The sequence below is a fragment of the Dysidea avara genome, chromosome 1 (assembly GCF_963678975.1).
Source record: "Dysidea avara chromosome 1, odDysAvar1.4, whole genome shotgun sequence".
Taxonomy (NCBI): Eukaryota; Metazoa; Porifera; class Demospongiae; order Dictyoceratida; family Dysideidae; genus Dysidea; species Dysidea avara.
Window position 1 is genome coordinate 20,357,476 of NC_089272.1, and position 22,786 is coordinate 20,380,261.

General features: G+C 37.8%; 1 protein-coding gene across 1 annotated transcript in view; it reads left to right on the forward strand.

Moving 5' to 3' along the window:
- The first annotated feature begins 1,084 nt into the window (after positions 1-1,084).
- LOC136266803 (1-phosphatidylinositol 4,5-bisphosphate phosphodiesterase beta-1-like) overlaps positions 1,085-22,786 on the forward strand; it is a 60,866-nt gene continuing 39,164 nt past the window's right edge. The window contains exons 1-5 of the mRNA XM_066061852.1: positions 1,085-1,260; positions 17,785-17,868; positions 18,138-18,188; positions 21,041-21,274; positions 22,204-22,283. Coding sequence (XP_065917924.1) covers positions 1,159-1,260; positions 17,785-17,868; positions 18,138-18,188; positions 21,041-21,274; positions 22,204-22,283 — 551 coding nt within the window. The 5' untranslated portion in view covers positions 1,085-1,158. The remainder of the gene's footprint in view (positions 1,261-17,784; positions 17,869-18,137; positions 18,189-21,040; positions 21,275-22,203; positions 22,284-22,786) is intronic.

Here is a 22,786-nt window from a genome sequence, read left to right on the forward strand (position 1 = left end):
AGCTATAGCCTTTGCCCTAAACATTGAAGAAGTTGCTAGCTAGCTAGGTTATGCAGGATTATTGACATACCGATACACAAGGTTTTTGATCTGAAACTATATTCTATATTATTTATACAATAATATTATAATGGCTGTGAAACTTTTATTAACTAAGCAACTTGTCTACAGCTGTTCAATTGACACAACTAATATTAGATGGCAAATGTAGTAACTATACATGGTTGTTCTAATAGAGTGAATGTTCTATTAGAGTAGTAGCTTGCAATGGCCTTTTAACTTTAAAAGTCAAGGATTTGACCACTTCTTAGAAGCCTCAGATGTTCTTCTGGATCTTCCCCTGATTTAAAGCTCCTAGGAAGACAGTTTGTAACAGTAGGAAGGAGGCAACCCACCAAAATCATTCAAGATCATTGCACTGAAAATTTCATCTCTGCCAGCCAGATGGTTAGAAAGGTCGCAGCTCTTTCAAACTTGGTGTGTAGAATACTGATACATCCAACTTCATTACCATCTTATGTGATAGGATTGGCTTCTCTTCTCTTGGCTGGTAGAGCACCTCGAACGAAAAATTTTCTCGACCCATCTGCAGAAAATCAGCCTCCGTGGAAAACACAGGAAAAGTTTTACTCACTTCTATGCATGGTTTGGTAGGCCAACAACACTTGATATCACACTCAGAATCCCGGAGCTCTGGACGTCTTCTTTGGAGCGAACGAAATAAATATCAATCACGTGAGATATTAAAATCCGCGTGTCTCCCCAACAAGGGAACTCAGTTACAAACCAAGGGTGGTATTAGTGATGGGGCACTAAGGGTAACATACTACGATAGTCGGGGATTTATTTCTTGCAACTTCATTTTTCACGTTGCGCGGACCCTACAGCTATAAAAAAATTTCATTTGTTTGTTTATTCTTATATTACAGGCATGTTACAACAAGCTCCCACAGACATTCAGAAGTGTATTGAACACCTATCTGGTTACACATCAACCACGACATCAACCACGACATCAACACAACCGCATGATACGCCTGTCTCGTTGTCGTCGTTACAGTGGATTCCAGTGTGCATAGTTTTAATGGTTAAATAAGTTAATCATGATCGGCCGGTGGTCACTTGAGGTAATTGTTGTCGACCTGCAGTGAGAGCTCGATGATGGCAAGTGGAATAAGTTTCAACAACAAGCGACGAGCACTCAAACCAGTTGTTCCTGAAATTCTTACTGCTGGTACGCCACTTTGGAGATGGGACGGAGTGAGTCAATGTAGCCGCATTACCAACTTTGTCTGTACCTTTGGATGGACATAAGGTTATGATAAAAGAATGTATTACAGACATATGGGAATGCAAATTAAGGCAACATAGTGCAGCAGTGAAAAGACTGCTGCTGTTAGGTAACGTCAAAAGTTATCAACCATCTATTGCTATAATGATTTAACATCTGACAATCAGGAAAATACTGGTGTTATCACCTGGCAATTTCAGTATTTTATAATATTGCATTTTCTAATACATTTGCATTAAAATGCAAAAATTAAAAATACCGAAATTGCCAGGTGATAACACCAGTAATTTTCTGATGCTAAATCATATAGTATAGATGGTTAATAACTTTTGACGTTACCTAACAGCAGCAGTCTTTTCACTGCTGCACTATGTTGCCTTAAATTTGCATTCCCATATGTCTGTAATACATTCTTTTTTCTTATTTTATCATGTCCATCCAAACTTGGTAATGGTGATTCTTTGTTGTAGCTACTACGGCTACAGTAGCTAGAGCCATATGACCTCAGCAAGCCTCTCAAACTGAAGCTGCCTGGCCGTGTTTTAGTTTCGTGCCCGCTCAGAACACTTTAATAATTTTAGAAATTTTGCATGAGCTGTGCTCTCCATTTAAATGTCTTTGTTCTGGATTTGTATTTGGGTGGGGAAATAGCTAGGGTCTGGTGTACACACTGAGTAACTAAGCCATAGCCATTTCATTTTTGAATCACGGAGTTGTAGCCGCCTACTAGTAGCAACACCCACTCTAGGAAAGTGGTCTGAGCATGAGACTAGCCATACTGTATGTAGCTACTCTATTACTGCGGTGTGGCTGTAGTTGCACGAAACTGAGGTTATTGTTACTAAAAGTATCTCACAATTATAATGCAGCACTGTGTAGCCACCATTAGCTAACTATCGTGCCATGCATACAACTTGGATGAGCATCTCTCTCCATTGGGCCAATGAAACTTTTTGTTATCCAGGAAGGTATTATGGACAGATGCACAGCCACTGTTAAAAGCACAAAATTATGTTCAACTAGCTAAGATACAATAACAGGTGCAAGAGTTGTTTGAGTATAGCTAGCTCAAGTGGTCAGTGGTAATTAAGCTTCATGGTTCTCAGTCTCCAACAGACTTTAAATGTTAAAAAAAGAAACTTTGCAATAGTGTAAGTCGCTAATTATCAGCACCATTTCATCACATAATTGTGATTCCGTAATTCATTGACATATGAACTTCTGGTTTGATCCATTCAATAGAGCGGTCCTTCATCTCATAGAGCACCAAATTTTAAATATCTCACGTGAGTAAACAACCTGTTATAAGGAAAATTGCAATGCCTATCATATGCCAATTATCGGCATGGGGTACCTATGTGTTATTGGTAACTGTACTTCCATGATTGACCATTTTCTTGTATCTAGTCAGATTTCTACTACAGTAGATAAGTGCTACACATAAATTGTCACATAAAGAGCAATCAAAACATTATTATTTATTTTCAAATTCTCTGAAGATATATGATGGCATAAACCATAAGCACTGTGTGCTAGATTATAGGGACCATGGAACTACTTAAATGAAAAGCCATAAAATTCAATTTGCCTGGTAGGCTCTTTGCTATTGGCTTTACAAACATTTCTTATGACCTGGTTGCTCTATCGGAGTAGAATCGGCTATTTTATCAGAGTATCTCAATCAAAATTGCCTGTTTGTGCAACAGTAGAATGCATTAAAATCGGACAAATTTTTGAAAACCTGTTTCTCACTGAACAGATGTAGCTACTAAAAAATGGAATAAAGTGGAATTCAAAGAATGTACGATCATGCATGTGGGTTTCATTTAGATCCTGTAACATTTAAATTGTAACACTTATACAAATGTTTCGTGGAAATGTTTCAGTATATACCAATGTGCTTAGTAACTGTAACTATATATAAACACTGTATAATCTGCTACAGCATGCATGCAATGTACGATGTATATACTTTCAACCAAGTTTTAATCTAATAACAAGCTACAAAACTGCTAAAGACTAGTAACCATCCTTTACTGTTTAACCCAGGTGCATAACTTCAGTTCCAATTATTCATATAACCTGTATGTCTACTGTAACATTCATTTATGCCATTTTCTCTGAATAAAGGAATTTACCTTAACATGTATGTATGTATAGTAACTGTTCAAATGTCCTATTGAACTGAGCAGCTCTTTTTTGTTGGTTGAAGTTATTTGCAAGATGATTTTATCTGTTTCCTTGTCTGACTCATTAACACAGCTTGTAGTCATGCTACTAATAGTAGTTATTATGAATAAATGAAACTTTGATTAATGTTATAGCCCAAACACAATTCAACTAATACTTGACCAAATACTTTCTGTTTCTGATCTTCCTTTTTGACATCTACAAACTGTTACTTTCTGAGTGTGTATGTCTTCACAACTGGTGCCATCAAGTTAAATGAAAAATTATATATCATGTATGAAATAGACTGTATCTCTTGACAATAAACAATGTAATTCCAGCTACACTCTGTGTAAGCTTTTAATAGAGTACTACACATGTGCATGCATATACAGTACTTCTGTATTTCTTCTACCACCAAAAGGTACAGTGGGAAAAGCATTGCAGGTAGAAATAGTTCCAGAAAAGCCTTTTATAGTCATGCAAAAAAGAAAACATTTGTAGTTGGCACAATGTATTAACACCACGCACATAATTAGAGAAATATATACAGTGTTGAGAGTAACGCGTTATATAAGTAACGTGTTATGTAATATTATTACTTTTGTGGCAACTAAATAATATAACTGAATACGTTATAAAAACGGGTAATATAACTCAAGTTACTTTACTTACAAATGTAACGCGTTACCTAAGTAATATAGTTACTGTAACAAGTCTAATATTATTACTACAAGTAACGAAGTTACTAATCTCGTCAGTTAACCTCTGAGTAACGCCTAGCCACAACAAAGTAACGAAGCCTACTGAATGAAGCTTATTCACCAGCTTCTTACTTATAACCAAGATTTGCACAATGTCCAACAACACAATCATGTCACGTGATAAAGTGGTAGCTTCACACGTGACAGCTTAAGGCTGAGGACACAAAGTAATATAATATGTAATATTATTATAGTTACTTTATTTTATGGGTAATATGTAACTGTAACTAAATAGTTCAGTTGCAAGTAATATGTAATATGTAACTAGTTACATTTACAAAGTAACTTGCCCAACACTGAATATATATATATTTTTTTTCTTTCTTGTTTTTGTGCTATAGTACTGTATGTAATAACAATATGGTAAAAGTCATTTATGGGAAATGCTACATCATCAATTTTGAAAGAAAATGCTACACCTCAATCATGCTGGAAGTACTTTTTATGAACAAATCACACTAGATGATATTTAGTAGACTGCATGAAATAGTATAACTAGACCATCCCTTAGTTCCTTCATAATGTGTAACTTAGAAGTAACTCCTTCATGGATTGCACTTTTGTAGCATGTCACTCTTTCCTTGTACAAATGTATGAAATGTATGGAGGAGGTATAACTGTGTAGTTGTTAATGACCACAAACTACAGGTGATATGTGATACCAGTGTATATACTAGTGGCTACTTTCCATTTCATATACATGGTGCTGTTATATACTACAGTTAAGCCTAAACATCAGTCAGGCTATTGTGTAGTAAGATCACTCATATAAGCCAGCCAATTACAAATCCCTAAACATGCATGTGTCATTTATGTATATGCAAAAAGTGACTACATTAAAGCAGCCATTTAGGGGAGTTTGTAAAAGACGGAATAAGGAATAGCGGAATAACGGAATAACTTGCATCACAACGAACGGGCATTTATATGGCTTATGCAATGTTAGGGTGATTGTACTGTTACAGCTGTGAACTCATCCTTCATAGATATCCTTACAATGTAGGGTGATTGCGTGTACTGTTACAGCTGTGAACTACACTGCTTCATCACTCATAGTTGTCCTAGCGAAATGATTACTATACGCTCTTACTATACTACCCCATATGTAACTAAGCTAGAATATACAATAGTTAGCTATTAGTTTCGTTTTCGAGTCTTCATCCTTCCAGTGGAGGGATGAAATGAAACGACTGCCACGCCCCCTTTGCTCATGACGTTGGCACCATACTTAACATACAGTAGCTACCCGCTTACGAAGTGCAAAATTACATTTGATTATAGCTCTTACTAGCCACTACTGTATGTAAAGTATGGTACCAATGTCGCAAGCAAAAGGGGTGTGACAGCCGTTTCGTTTCATCCCTCCACTGGAAGGATGAAGACTTAAAACGAAACTAATAGCTAACTATTGTATATTCTAGCTTAGTTACATACAGTAGTAGTAAGAGCGTATAGTAATCATTTCGCTAGGACATCTATGAGTGACGAAGCAGTGTAGTTCACAGCTGTAACAGTACACGCAATCACCCTACATTGTAAGGATATCTACGAAGGATGAGTTCACAACTGTAACAGTACAATCACCCTAACATTGCATAAGCCATATAAATGCCCGTTCGTTGTGATGTGAGTTATTCCGTTATTCCGCTATTCCTTATTCCGTCTTTTACAAACTCCCGCCATTTAGGGTTAACATCTGTTGAATAGAATCAAGCCTGAACTGACACTTGTTATATTTCTACCCTTTTATCTTATTGTGATGAATGTACATGTCTTGCGTGCTATCTTCATTTTGATGGTGGCAACACTACCGAACGTTCACTGGTCCATGGTATATTGTGTAGGCCTTTTGTGTCAATAGTGACTAGAATATACTGATCTGTGAAAGCAATAACTTAGTAAATCAAACGGTACAGTCGTACCGTTTGGAGACTGCTATCCACGTTACTCGTCATTACATTTACCAACATGCTTCTGACTCTTCCTTAGCTCTGTTAAAAATAGACATGAAGAATGCTTTCAATGAATGTAGTCGTACTGCTTTTTTCGAATGAGTTGCTGAAGATTTCCCAGAGATTTCTGCTTGGGTTAAGTGGTGCTACTCACAACCTGCTGAGCTTCGTTTTGGTTCTAGACGTATCATGGCCTCATCTGGTGTACAACAAGGTGATCCTTTGGGCCCTTTGCTTTTTTCTTTAGTTCTGTTGCAGTTTATTGATTTTGTCAAGCTTCATGATTTAGTCAAATTACATCTGTGGTATTTAGATGATGGGACATTTATTGGTTCGAAATCTTCCGTACTGAAGCTTTTAGATTCTTTCTCAATTCATGATCCCCGATTTGGTCTCCATTTAAATCTGTCCAAGTGCAAGCTATTCTGGCCTTCTGGAGACTCTTTCCCTGAATTTCCCACCAGTATCAACCAAGCTGGTGAAGGTTTGGAGCTTTTGGGATCTCCTATTTGGGGAACTGACAACTTTTTCGATCAGTTCTTGTTCTCTCATTTAGCCAAGGTTACAGCTGCTCAAGACAGCATTGCAATTTTAGAAGACCCTCAAGTCGAGCTTCATTTACTACGCAGCTGCCTTGGAAGCTGCAAGATCATTCATCTTTTGCACACAGTGCCATTCTGTATATTGCACTCCTTTTTAGAACAGTTTGATTCTAATCTTAAATCTTGCCTAAGTCGCATAATACAATGTAGTCTTCCTAATGATTCTTGGTGCCAAGCCACTTTACCATTTCGCTAGGGGGGGTCTTGGCTTGCGCTCATCCTTTTCTTCCGCTGCTGTGGCCTTTTTGGGTTCATGTGATAGTGTTCATCTCCTGGCTTCTCATCTTCTATCCCAGGACTTTCATGATCTAGTGTTTCCAAATGAAGAACATGCTGTTGCTACCTTTGAAAGGTTTACATCTGATATCTTTATTCCCTCTGCTACCCAGCAGGAATTACAGGCTCTGTTAGATCAAAATCAGTATGACCTACTATTTGCTTCTTTCAACATCTGAAACCGTGCTCGACTTACTGCTCTCTCCCACTCATCTGGTACTAGCAGTGGATGGCTCAAAGCTATTCCTCAAGTCTCCCTTGCTCTGGCTATTCCTGGTCCTGAGTTTGTTGTTGTCCTTCGTTTATGGTTCGGAATCCCTCTATTTTTACTTTCCCCATTATGTGTGTGTCTTATTTCCATTGACCAATTTGGTGACCATCTTCTAGAATGTTCTCATGGTCCTATGAGAATTCGTTGCCATGATGCTCTAGTTGACATTGTTTGTCATGCTTTGTCCCAGAGTCACTCAGGAGTTTTGAAGGAACAACGTGTTTCTTATGAAGATAATTCTCGCCCAGGTGATGTGTACCACCCTGATTTTCAGCATGGTCGTCCAGCCTATTTTGATGTGTCTGTTCGTAGCACTACCCAGCCTTCTCACATTTCGTTTTCTTCTTGTGCTGAGGTAGCTGCTGCAGCTGGTGAGTTAGCCGAGGACCAGAGACATCAAGGTACTGTAGAGGAGGCGGGGTGTGACTTTGTCCCACTTGTTGTAAAAACTTTTGGTTTTTAATCACCATTTGTGCTTCAAACCCTTCGTATCATCGCTGAACGCACCACAGCCAGAAGTGGTGCATCAACCAAACAGGCTCGTAAACATTTGTTACAACAACTTTCAGTTTCTTTATGGACGAACAATGCCCATATGATTTTACGGTACTGGGCTTTGCAGTGTGAGGACTCTGATTTTCCTTTCCCCAAACCCCTGTTGTAATTAATTGTGTTTGTAGTTTAGTTGTAGAGTAATTTGTATTGTAACTGTATTATTTAAAAAAATAAAAAAATTAGACGTTTAAAAAAAGTAGAAATCCAGGTGAAAATTTCACGCGCCACCAAATTTTCTGCCTTTAAAAATCATCCTAGAGATATCTTACGAGACGAAAATCACCTTTACGGAATAGTACTAATCTATATAGTACATAAAACAGCGCTTACAGGTGGCTGGATATAATTTTTTTTAAATCGCCAAAACTCGAATTTTAGACTCACTGCCTCACTCACTGACCACAGTCGCAAGCCTAGAGCCCAAATGAAGCAGCGCACAACCACAATTTTATGCCACAATAACAAACTCACTAGTGGGACATGCCTTTTGGGGTTCTGACGAGTGTGTGCCCCCTGCGCCTTGTCTTTTCTTTTATCTTCAATCAGGCTGCTTGTCTTCTTCATCCAACGAAACCATATCGAGGTGTTAATTTTCCGTATCAACACTTTCTTTAAACAGCATAAAAAATAAAATTAAAAAAAACTTAATGAGCACAGATTACAATTACAAACAACTATTACAACTACATAAGCTACAGCTAGCTACAGAGGGAAAACTATTACTAGGGGAAAAGGGGATTATCATCATCCGAGCCCTGAAAGGCCCAGTACCTCAAGATCATCTTAGTATTGTTGGACCACAGTTGCACAGACAGTTGTTGTAGTAAAATCTTTCTAGCAACTTTCCGAGGGACACTGCTGCAAAGGAGTGGTACGGTCAGCTATATTCTGTAAAGTTTTTAGAGCAAAGGTGTCCAAACTCCAAATGTTTCCACAACTAATGGAATGAAATCTGACCCCACCTTCTCCACAGCTGCCAAATGCTTCTCATCCTTGGCAACCTCTCCAGCAGCAGCAGCCACCCCAGCACATGAAGCACAGGAGGAGATAAAAGCAGGCTGAGTGGTGCAGTGTATGGAGACATCGAAGTAAGCTGGATGACCATGCTGGAAGTCAGGATGAAAAACATCGCCAGGGTGCAACCCATCATCATAAGAAGCTCTCTGTTCCCTAAGAACCCCAGGGTGATCCTGTGAAAGGGCATTATAAATGATGTTTACCAGAGCATCATGACGACGTATTCTCATTGGGCCTTGAGAGCAACCTAACAGATGGTCACCATAGTTATCGATGGTAGAAAGACAGGTACACAAAGGAGAGAGCGGAAACAAAGAAACACCCAACCATATACGCAATCCAATAACAAATTCAGGCCCAGGGATAGCCAAACCCAGACTGACTCGAGGAATAGCTTTTAGCCAGCCACTACTTGTGCCAGAAGGGTGTGACAAAGCAGTCAAACAAGCTTGATCGCGGATGCCAAAGGATGCAAATAAGTCATCAAATAAAAGTTTGTCTAATGTAGCTTGCAGGTCCTTCTGAGAGGCTGAGAAAAGCAAATGACCACTGGAAATACCCGATTCAGAAAGTAAGATGGCAGCATCCTCCTCATTAGGGAAACTGTGCTGATTAATATCAACAGCATAATCAGACGCCACAAGATTATTTAAGACGTTTAGGCTACGCTACTGTATGGAGGAATAGATTGTATTCCTTACTGATATAATCTATCTAATCCAAAACAGCCAAGCTGTAAAAAAAGTGTGCGGCCCTCAGAAAGGCTATGGTGAAAAAAGATGTGAAATCCAAGGTGGCGGCCAAGAAATGGCTGTGATGGTAGGTTAGTGGTAAAAATTTTAATAATGACAATTCAGGTGAATTTTTGTGCCGCTTCACAAAAATTCACCTGAATTGTCGTTATTAAAATTTTTACCACTAACCTACCATCACAGCCATTTCTTGGCCGCCACCTTGGATTTCACATCTTTTTTCACCATAGCCTTTCTGAGGGCCGCACACTTTTTTTACAGCTTGGCTGTTTTGGATTAGATTTCATTTCTTTTTGTATTTGTATACCCCAAAGCCGGCCTATGGCCAGCTTTGGGACTTTTTTAACCTATGTTTTTTTCTTTACTACAGGAAGAAGAAAAGATGAAGTAGATGTACTTTAAATATTTTATCAGTAAATGTACAAATTATATATACTGTATAATACATATGTGACCGGATTTGCGAAAAGGGGTCCAATTTGCCAACTTTGACAATTGATAACTTCAGATTGGAAAGAGCTATTGCCTTGATATTTGGGCAGTGGTGAGCACCACTATAGCTGAATACATGGTGAAATGTTCAGGTTAATAATTATGTTACTTGAACACTGAGTTATGGTCTCCAACATTTACGGAATTGGATGTGTGTGGAAGACCCCTTTTCGCAAATCCGGTCACATATATTGATTACAGAAATCTCCATGGTGGTTTCTTTGTAACTGAACACTCTACAAGGTGACTTCTTCTAATTGCTCTCTCTACAGGGTGAATTGTTTGTAGCTGAACGATCTACAAGGTAACTTCTTCTAGCTGATCTCTCTACAGGTGATGTGTTTGTAGCTGAATTTTGTATAGGTGATTTGTTTGCAGCTGAGCTCTTTACAGAATGGTTTCTTTGTAGCTGAACTCTCTAAAAGGTAACTTCTTCTAACTGATCTTTCTACAGGGCAATTTGTTTCTGGCAGAATTTTCTACAGGGTGATTTCTTTGCAGCTGAACTCTCTACATGGTGGTTTCTTTGTAGCTGAACTCTCTACAAGGTAATTTCTTCTAGCTGATCTCTCTACAGGGAGATTTGTTTGTAGCTGAACTATCTACAAGGTAACTTCTTATAGCTGATCTCTACAGGGTGATTTGTTCGTAGTTGAATTCTGTACAGGTGATTTGTTTGCAGCTGAGCTCTTTACAAAATGGTTTCTTTGTAGCTGAACTTTCTCCAAGGTAAGTTCTTCTAACTGATCTTTCTACAGGGTGATTTGTTTGTAGCTGAACTATCTACAAGGTAATTTCTTCTAGCTGATCTCTCTACAGGGCGATTTGTTTGTAGCTGAATTCTGTACAAGTGATTTGTTTGCAGCTGAGCTCTTTACAGAATAGTTTCTTTGTAGCTGAACTCTCTACAGGGTGATTTGTTTGTAGCTGAACTATCTACAAGGTAATTTCTTCTAGCTGATCTCTCTACAGGGCGATTTGTTTGTAGCTGAATTCTGTACAAGTGATTTGTTTGCAGCTGAGCTCTTTACAGAATAGTTTCTTTGTAGCTGAACTCTCTACAGGGTGATTTGTTTGTAGCTGAAATCCCTACAAGGTAACTTCTTCTAGCTGATCTCTCTACAGGGTGATTTGTTTGTAGCTGAACTCTCTACAGGTGATTTGTTTGTAGCTGAACTCTACAAGGCGATACTTCTAGGTGATTTCTCTACAGGATTCCTTGTTTCTAACTGAACTCTCAACAGGGTGATCTGTTCATAGCTGAACTTTCTACTGGGTGATTTGTTTGCAGCTGAACTCTCTAAATGGTGGTTTCTTTGTAGCTGAACTCTCTACAATGTGACTTCTTCTAGCTGAACTCTCTACAAGGTGACTTGTTTCTAGCTGATCTCTCTACAGGGTGACTTGTTTCTAGCTGAACTCTCTACAGGTGATTTGTTTGTAGCTGAACTCTCTACATGGTGGTTTCGTTGTAGCTGAACTCTCTACAAGGTAACTTCTTCTAGCTTATCTTTTTCACTGCATATTTATTTGTAGCTGAGTTCTCTACAGGGTGATTTGTTTGCAGCTGAACTCTCTACATGGGAGTTTCATTGTAGCTGAACTCTCTACAATGTGACTTCTTCTAGCTGAACTCTCTACAGGGTGACTTGTTTCTAGCTGAACTCTCTACAGGTGATTTGTTTGCAGCTGAACTCTCTACATGGTGGTTTCTTTGTAGCTGAACTCTCTACAAGGTAACTTCTTCTAGCCGATCTTTGTACAAGGTGATTGAGTTTTTTGCAGCTGAACTCTTTACATGGTGGTTGCTTTGTAGCTGAACTCTCTAAAAGGTGACTTCTTCTAGCTGAACTCTCTACAGGATGATTTGTTTGCAGCTGGATTCTCTACGTGGTAGTTTCTTTGTAGCTGAACTCTCTACAATGTGACTTCTTCTAGCTGAACTCTCTACAGGGTGACTTGTTTCTAGCTGATCTCTCTACAGGGTGACTTGTTTCTAGCTGAATTCTCTACAGGTGATTTGTTTGCAGCTGAACTCTCTACATGGTGGTTTCTTTGTAGCTGAACTCTCTACAAGGTAACTTCTTCTAGCTGATCTTTCTACAGGGTGATTTGTTTGTAGCTGAATTCTCTACAGGGTGATTTATTTGCAGCTTAACTCTCTACAAGGTGACTTCTTCTAGCTGAACTCTCTACAGAGTGATTGATTTTTTTTGCAGCTGAACTCTCTACATGGTGGTTTCTTTGTAACTTAACTCTCTACAGGGTGATTTGTTTGTAGCTGAACTTTCTACAGGGTGATCTGTTCATAGCTGAACTCCCTATAAAGTAACTTCTTCTAGCTAATCTTTCTACAGGGCGATTTGTTTGTAGCTGAGTTCTCTACAGGGTGATTTGTTTGCAGCTGAACTCTACATGGTAGCTTCTTTGTAGCTCTACAATGTTACTTCTTCTAGCTGAACTCTCTACAAGGTGACTTGTTTCTAGCTGATCTCTCTACAGGGTGACTTGTTTCTAGCTGAACTCTCTACAGGTGATTTGTTTGCAGCTGAACTCTCTACATGATTGTTTCTTTGTAGCTGAACTCTCTACAAGGTAATTTCTTCTAGCTGATCTCTCTACAGGCCGATTTGTTTGTAGCTGAACTCTCTACATGATGGTTTCTTTGTAGCTGAACTCTCTACAAGGTGATTTCTTCTATAGCTGATCTTTCTACAGGGTGATTTGTTTGTAGTTAAACTCTCTACACGATAGATTCTTTGTAGCTGAACTCTCTACAAGGTGATTTCTTCTATAGCTGATCTTTCTACAGGGTGATTTGTTTGTACCTGAACTATCTACATGATGGTTTCTTTGTAGCTGAACTCTCTACAAGGTAACTTCTTCTAGCTGATCTCTCTACAGGACAATTTGTTTGTACCTGAACTCTCACATGATTGTTTCTTTGAAGCTGAACTCTCTACGAGGTGATTTCTTCTAGCTGATCTTTCTACAGGGTGATTTGTTTGTAGCAGAACTCTCTACAAGGAAACTTCTTCTAGCTGATCTCTCTACAGGGAGATTTGTTTGTAGCTGAACTCTCTATACATGATTTGTTTGCGGCTGAATTCTCTACATGATGGTTTCTTTGTAGCTGAACTCTCTACAAGGTAACTTCTTCTAGCTGATCTCTTTACAGGGTGAATTGTTTGTAGCAGAACGATCTACAAGGTAACTTCTTCTTACTTATCTCTCTACAGGGTGATTTGTTTGTAGCTGAACTTTTTACAAGGAAACCTCTTTTAACTGAGCTCTGTACAGGGTGAATTGTTTGTAGCTGAACTATCTACAAGGTAACTTCTTCTAGCTGATCTCTCTACAGGATGATTTGTTTGTAGCTGAACTATCTACAAGGTAACTTCTTCTAGCTGATCTCTCTACAGGGTGATTTGTTTGTAGCTGAATTCTGTATAGGTGATTTGTTTGCAGCTGAGCTCTTTACAGAATGGTTTCTTTGTAGCTGAACTCTCTACAAGGTAACTTCTTCTAGCTGATGTATCTACAGGGTCACTAGTTTGTAGCTGAATTCTCTACATGGTGGTTTCTTTGTAACTGAACTATCTACAAGGTGACATCTTCTAGCTGATCTTTCAACAGGGTGATTTGTTTGTATTTGAACTCTCTACAAGAAATCTTCTTCTAACTGATGTTTTAACAGGGTGAATTGTTTGTAGCTGAACTCTCTACAGGTTGTTTCTTTGCAGCTGAACTCTCTACATGATGCTTTCTTTGTAGCTGAACTCTCTACAAGGTGACTTCTTCTAGCTGATCTTTCTACAGGGAGATTTGTTTGTAGCTGAACTCTGTACATGATGGTTTCTTTGTAACTGAACTCTCTACTAGGTAATTTCTTCTAGCTGATCTCTCTACAGGGAGATTTGTTTTGTAGCTGAACTCTCTACAGGTGATTTGTTTGCAGCTGAACTCTCTACATGATGGTTTCTTTGTAGCTGAACTCTCCACAAGGTAACTTCTTCTAGCTGATCTTTCTACAGGGTGATTTGTTTGTAGCTGAACTCTATACAAGGAAACTTCTTCTAGCTGATCTCTCTACAGGGAGATTTGTTTGTAGCTGAACTCTCTACAGGTGATTTCTTTGCAGCTGAACTCTCTATATGATGGTTCTTTGTAGCTGAACTCTCTACAAGGTGACTTCTTCTAGCTGATCTTTCTACAGGGTGATTTGTTTGTAGCTGATCTCTCTACAGGGAGATTTGTTTGCAGCTGAACTCTCTATATGATGGTTTCTTTGTAACTGAACTCTCTACAAGATAATTTCTTCTAGCTGATCTCTCTACAGGGAGATTTGTTTGTAGCTGAACTCTCTACAGGTGATTTGTTTGCAGCTGAACTCTCTACTTGATGGTTTCTTTGTAGCTGAACTCTCTACAAGGTAACTTCTTCTAGCTGATCTTTCTACAGGGTGATTTGTTTGTAGCTGAACTATCTACAAGGAAACTTCTTCTAGCTGATCTCTCTACAGGTGATTTGTTTGCAGCTGAACTCTCTACATGATGGTTTCTTTGTAGCTGAACTCTCTACAAGGCAACTTCTTCTAGCTGATCTTTCTACAGGGTGATTTGTTTGTAGCTGAACTATCTACAAGGAAACTTCTTCTGGCTGATCTCTCTACAGGGAGATTTGTTTGTAGCTGAACTCTCTACAGCTGATTTGTTTGCAGCTGATCTCTCTACATGATGGTTCTTTGTAGCTGAACTCTCTACAAGGTGACTTCTTCTAGCTGATCTTTCTACAGGGTGATTTGTTTGTAGCTGAACTCTCTACAGGTGATTTGTTTGCAGCTGAACTCTCTACATGATGGTTTCTTTGTAGCTGAACTCTCTACAAGGTAACTGATGTCTCTACAAGGTCACTAGTTTGTAGCTGAACTCTCTACGTGGTGGTTTCTTTGTAACTGAACTCTCTACAAGGTGACTTCTTCTAGCTGATCTTTCAAGAGGGTGATTTGTTTGTAGCTGAACTCTCTACAAGGAAACTTCTTCTAGCTGATCTCTCTACAGGGAGATTTGTTTGTAGCTGAACTCTCTACAGGTGATTTGTTTGCAGCTGAACTCTCTACATGATGGTTTCTTTGTAGCTGAACTCTCCACAAGGTAACTTCTTCTAGCTGATCTTTCTACAGGGTGATTTGTTTGTAGCTGAACTCTATACAAGGAAACTTCTTCTAGCTGATCTCTCTACAGGGAGATTTGTTTGTAGCTGAACTCTCTACAGGTGATTTCTTTGCAGCTGAACTCTCTACATGATGGTTCTTTGTAGCTGAACTCTCTACAAGGTGACTTCTTCTAGCTGATCTTTCTACAGGGTGATTTGTTTGTAGCTGATCTCTTTACAGGGAGATTTGTTTGCAGCTGAACTCTCTACATGATGGTTTCTTTGTAACTGAACTAGGTGACTCCTTCTAGCTGATCTTTCTACAGGGTGATTTGTTTGTAATTGAACTCTCTACAGGTGATTTTTTTGTAGCTGATTTCTCTACATGATGGTTTCTTTGTAGCTGAACTATCTACAAGGAATCATTTTGTTAACAATTTTGACAGTAATAACCTATGTACTTTTTATTTCCGTTGCCCCTGTTCCAAATGTTTAAACATTCCAGCTCCTACAAACTATTTTATTCTTTAACTTGTACTCTTTATAGCTACCCCTTGTAATTGTTATTTGTAGTTATATAGCTTATTGTAATTTGTAAGTAATTAATTATGGCTACCAGTGCAAGACACTGGTAGACCTTCAGTTCTGTAATTTAATTGTTATAAGCTCTTAAATATTGTTTAATTTTGTTTATTGATCTGTACAGTTCTGTAAAGTATTAATAATAATAATAATAATAATAAAAAATAATAATAACAAGGTAGCTTCTTCTATTGATCTCTCTACAGGGCGATTTGTTTGTAGTTGAACTCTCTACATGGTAGTTTCTTTGCAGCTGAACTCTACAAGGTGATTTCTTCTAGTTGAACTATCTCTTTCCATAGTTGCATGAACTCCCTACAAGGTAACTTCTTCTAGCTGATCTCTCTACAGGGTGAATTGTTTGTAGCTGATCACTCTACAGGGTGAATTGTTTGTAGCTGATCTCTATACAGGTTACCTGTTTCTAGCTGATCTCTTAAATTCTCTTCAGGGTGACTGCTCTATTAGGATGACTGCTCTATTAGAGTATCTCGATCTCGCACTTGCTGCACCAAGTTGGATTTCGTGTTATAACTCCGTGGCTTTAAGTCTGATTCTTCTACACCATTGAAGAGCCTTTCTAAGATGATTACTCCATCTATACAGCGATTTTCAAAGCATTACCCCAAGCGGTTTATCTGGTAGGCGTGGCAAGTAATAGTTTTTTATTAGCTAATCTCGATTGCGTAATTGTTACACACTGTTGGTTTTTTCGTTGTATCTTCCTGGTTTTTAGCTCGATTTCTTTCAAACCACAAAAGGTTTGAGGTTCAATAGTTAACCTATTCACCCACCGATTTTCAGCTTCTTCCCATACGCGGTTTACCCTGTAGGCGTGACAACATATTGGTGTTATTTTTCGTGAATAATCGCTCATAACTCTTTGTCTGTGTATCGTATTCCAACCACAGTTGGTACAGAGATGCGCCTTTATATCCCCCTTCTTTGTGCCAAATTTCAAGGCGATCGGATATGGCGTTCGCGTTTTATAGCAGTTTTTGTAAGTGTGCGAAAAGAGGAAGAAAAATAAGAAGAAAAAAAAAACGAAGAAACTAAGCCAATTTTTGAAGTCGCATATCTCGGGAACGCTTGAAGCGATTTCTCTCAAATTTGGAATGTGGAGTGCTGAAGGTGGAGGAAATGTCCACAGCAAAAATCGTCATGTTTCATCAAGGCAGCACAGAGCTACGGAGGTGCGAAAATTGCGTTTTCTTCCTTCCTGTCAATATACTCACGGGTGTTGCGCGCCGGCTTCTTGGGCCGCACGACACACTACCGTGTGTCTTGATGACAGAGGGTACTGTACGGAGGTACTGGTACTAGATAGCTTCACGATAGGTCACAAGATCACGCCCATTCTTCATTCTACGCATTATCGATCTATCGATTGAAACCACGATGACATGGATGGCCTGATAATGTTGTCCAAATGTTTTTTTTGTTGATTTGTTGTATATAATCCACTAAGAACCCAGCACAGCCATGTAATTTCATGCCTGGACTCTATCTTATTTGGTGGGAAACTCTACAAGAAACTACAACTATATACTGGAAGTGGTCTGAAAAGTAATAGATTGATGCATCTCTTGTGTAAATTTCACACACATACTTGCTATGTTTGGAAAGTTATGCTGACTTGAATTCTTTAAAACTGTTTATCTCGAAACTTCTAATGTGCGATTTGGATCATTTATCCAAAATCCAGTCACAAATGATGTAAATATTAAATCTAAAAACCCATCTATGGTGATGTTTCTTAATGAAGTAAATTTATCTTATAATAAATCTATAAGAGTTTACTATTGCCCTACAGAATTCAGAACTGATCATTTTGACATTGCCAATTGTTACAGTACAAATCATTTTTGTTATTGTTAGATGAAATACTATTATTATCATCACTACAGGGTGAGCAAGTAGCAGCAGTACCCCTCATTTTCAAGGTTGATCCTGATGGATTTTATTTGCATGCTCATGGTGACAAGAGCAAGGTTTGTGAAATAATTATACATGTGTTGAAAGAGAAGATAGCTGTTTAATATTTGTATATATGATGCAACCTGTATGGAAATGAGCAGTGTTTACAAATTAAATGTAAGGATGTGTGATTTCACCATTTCTAAAATTTTAATTTTATTTATTAAGCATGTTTGTGCAAACTATGTGGTTTTGCGGAGTCATTCACATAAGACCAATCTGTATTTAATAATTATTATGTTTAGTTGTTGTTTATTATAACATCATTACATTGTTGTTACAGGAGGCATTATTTTGGGATTTGTGTTTGATCAGTGATGTAAGAATAGCTGAGGTGAGTAGGTGTACTGTATCAGAGATGTACCGATCTATTGATCTACTGTAGTATCAGATTGGCAGCCGATTTGGGTAATTTAAGCAAAATCAATACATTCATATACAAACAGCAATTCGATTCTGATCTCTCTAATAGCCATGTATAACCACCCCATGTTTTTAAGCATATTAGACTTACTCTATCATTTCTCTTCCCCATTTTGGTGGACTATATAGACTAAAATACTGTCTTTTCTGTTGGTCACAGTACAAGAAGGCGTATACCTACATGCAGGTTTGCTGTATTCAGTGAAACTTACCCTTGAACCTACCAAAACTTCTAAGAAGCAATGAATATTGCTGCACTAACTGGAGTGAGACACTTGTAATACATACACTATTGTCTTACCTTTTATCCTTCTTTACATAAGCCATCTAGTCATGCATGGTATAGCTTTCATCTACAGGCATACGCATGACAAGATGTTACTGCACCAACATATTGGAATACACATGTGTTCAAAGTATTGAGCCATTCTCTGTTGTGGATGAGTTGTCAAGTTGTCACCTGCCACCAGAAATGGACTGCTTGTAGAATGGTATAGACAAATCATATACACAAAATACTGTCAACTAGGACATGGCAACCACATGATTTGTACATGCTGTTAACTAACCGACAAAATTATATTGCTTACTGCTTGCATGTCTAAATGTATTTTTTGCTTTGACCAACATTATCCGTTTATTTGTTGCAGGATTGTGGTATGCAAGTTCCTTAGTGGTCACAAATTTACAAAAAAGTTCACAAACAAATGTAAAAATTAGGAATTTAAACTTAACTAGAAACAATGTAGTACCCCAATAAAAAGTATAAAACACTGGATTGGAGTAGTACGTATTGTCCAAATACTGTAAAGCAATAAGAAGTAAATATCCGTACTGTGCTGTGGAGATTCTGTAAATAAAATGCACATTAGAGATTGCTTTACAGCATTTGGACATTGCATACTACGTACTCCAATCTAGCTTGTTTCAGCACTTGGTACTACATGTTATGCCATGTATGCTTTTTAGACAAATTATGTGCTTAATAGCCATGTGCACTCTAATAGCTAGAGTCTACAGTGAGGGAAGATTTAGGGGATGCATGGGGTGCTTAAGCACCCACTCTCCAAAATTTATCTCGGGAATGCTTGAAGCGATTTTACTCAAATTTGGAAGTGGAGTACTGACATTGGAGGGCGTGTCTACAAGAAAAATCCTCTTGTTTCATCAAGACAGCACATAGCTATGGAGGTGCGAAAATTGCATTTTCGTTCTTTCTGTCAATATACTCACGAGTGTTGCATGCCGACTTCTTGGGCCGCACGACATACTACCGTGTGTCTTGATACCCAAAGCCAATCATAAACTGGCTTTAAGGTTTTTTACACAAATCATTGTTCTTCTTATCTACAGATGCAATGAAGTAATTTTAAGTTTACATCTTTTCACATGCACACAACACTCAATTATGAGGTATGTGCATAAAACAAATTAAATAAAATAAAATAAATAAAGATGATATAAGACAAGCTAGTACTCTACCAATACAGAAAAGTACCTATACCAATCCAATACAAAAGCCAATTTGTATCTATAATTTTGTGCTTTCTTGTTCATGACTATATAAAGTATATAATATCTAGTGCCTGTATATTTATTTACAATAGTGTATTTATAACAAAAGTAAATTCCTTCCAAGTTATAGGTATACTATTTGTCTATTAAGATTTTGCAGTGATTATAATTCTATTAGGGTATCTTGATTTTGCAATACCAAACATGATAAATTGCAGTTGCTCAATTTTTACAAAGCAAATACTCACCTTTTACGCTGGAATACAGTTTACAGCTTGTTGTCACAAGTTTTATTAGCATAGCACATATTATGATGATGATGATTATGACGATTGGTGCGAGTAGGTCTTAGTAGTAGTGTACTACCACGCCGATCTGTACCAAAATGGCTATGATACTGGCTTTGATTTGTGAATACTAGAGAAGTTCTAATAGTATTGTATTACAGAGTTTATTTGATTACTTTTGTACTACTCTAATAGAGTGCATATTTTTTGAGGATTTCTAATAGAACACACATAGAATGTTGTAGAACAATTTATTGTAGATTTTCCATTGGTAGATCTATGAAATTATGACCTTTTACTATTAAGTAGATTTTAGTTAGAATTTTCATTTATAAAGTAGAAATTAAGTAAGGTAAGGTATGATAGCAGCAACTCAGTGGCTAAGGATTTGGGAGTTCGTATGGAGGTCTCTGCATGGTTTAAACGCTGGTAAGTTTTTTTTGACAATCTTCATGCATCTTTTACTCTGCACTGAATACTCTATTAGACCCTGCAATTTGTAGTTGTTTGTTAAGTTATTCCCATAAACGGTACTTGTAGGTGTGACAACAAGTCGGCCTTTTTTAATGGCAATCGTCCATAGCTCTACGACTATTAATCAGGTTTGCTTTAAACTTGGTACATGACTGTGCCGCAATACATCCTTAAAAGTTCAAGAAAATCAAGGTATGCATTTGCATTTTATAATGGTTTTGTAAAGTGTGTGAAAAGAATAATCTAGCCCCCTAAACGAAGAAGAAGAAAAGAAAAAAAGAGATTTAGCCGAATTTTGAAGACTTATATTTCATGATTGTGTTATAGGTAATCTTGGTATATGGGGTGCTGAAGAAGGGAACACGGAGCTACGTACTGTATGTGTGAAAATTGCATTTTGTTCTTACAAATATACTCACGGTGTGGCATGCCGGCTTTCTTGGCTGCACAACACACATCCATGTGTATTTTGTGTCTGTACATACAGCAATCCTCCTATGGTAGTGTACATAAAGCAATGGGCAGAAGTGATAGCAGTATAAAGGAGAAACTTAGTATACTGGAAACTATTGTTAAGGAGAGTGTAGTCAAGAGAGATCACAGCAATGATGATGACAATGATGAAGTGAATGATTCCATGTTACACCTGGTATACAAGAGGGATGGGATTACTGACCTGGAGTTTATCACATTGATTGCTCAGAATGCTGAGATTGCTGGTGTAAGTATCTCTGAATACTGAGTACATTTTAATTGTGGCATGCTTGCACACATAGTATATACAGTACCACTCAATGTAACACTGCACTCACTTTTTTACTACGTCAATGTTAACAATTTAATTTGTCACATTCATCTCAATAGTATGCTTATTTACAAGGAAAGGTAGGTAGTAGGGATCTGCCGATTATGCTGGCATAATAATGAGCATAATAGGTGCACGAAAACATTGAGCATAATGCTAGCATACAGTAATAGGCAGAAACCTTGTGCATTACCATAAATTCTTGCTTATCAAAATAAATATCACAGAAAAAGATTGATATACTCTAATAGAACAGTCAGAGAATAATCAGACAGCTGACTGTTCTATTAGAGTATATTGATCTTTTCTGTGACATGCATTTTGCCAAATAAGGATTTAGAGTCTGTGCTTCAGCAACTTGCAGTTTTCCCATAAAGTGCAAATTTACTGGAAAAACATTGGAACTGAGGTATAAATGGTGAGCATAATTTGAGCATAATGGGCAAAATTTTGAGCAGTGCAGCATAGCATAATAGGTAATAATGAGCATAATTGGCGGGTCCCTAGTAGGTGATGTACATTTCTGAGTTCTGACTGGTTATAAGTTGCTTATGTATTGGTGAATACAACACTTATTACAAGTTGCTTAGCCATTATAAATTATGTAGCTTATTGGTAACTCTTTTGGAGTAACTCACTCATGAGTCTAGTACCTGACCTGGGTGAAGCCAGTTGTTCTGGTTATTTTTAAGTAGCTATCACATATTACATACAGTGTATGCAGTACTTGGCTGGTTAGTATGGGTATAATTCATGGTCACTAATGAATGTATGACAGTACTTTCAACATTAGTTTTAGGTATATATATGGAGTACTTTCATTGTAATTTTGATGTAAAATTCAGGACTGGATGGATGCAGTCAATTCACTAACTCACAATCTCTATCATATGAACTGCAATATGTCTGATATGGTGAAGAAAATGTAAGTTATTAACATGTTTGGTAAGCATACCTTTAAGTGTTTGTTGTTATACCATTAATGTGTGATAGAGTTTAATTTAAACTAGCCTGCTATTCCAAGTCATAACATAGTGCATGATAAGAATGTGTTTTTTTGCCTGTAAGAGAACATAATTGTAACTTTAAAAGGGTTGATATAATATCTGAATTCAAAGAAGCTTTCAGGGTTAAATTTCTGTCTCCCTGTTGTGCAGGTCCCTAGTGGGATAGTGAGTAAAGGTCTGTGCATCAGCTCAGGCCTAATGTGAGTATACAGTAGAACCACTCTCATCTGATGCTTGCTCACCTTTTTGCCAGTAACGTTATTTGTTATTATGTGTACTGAATGTACATATGTGACCAGATTTTACAAAACCGATCCAAATTTCACATCAGGCAAAATCAAACTAACACCACCAGCGGATAGCTACACTATTGTACTAGTAGTTTTGACACTCAGTACCACTCAAACTACTCAAGGTTAGT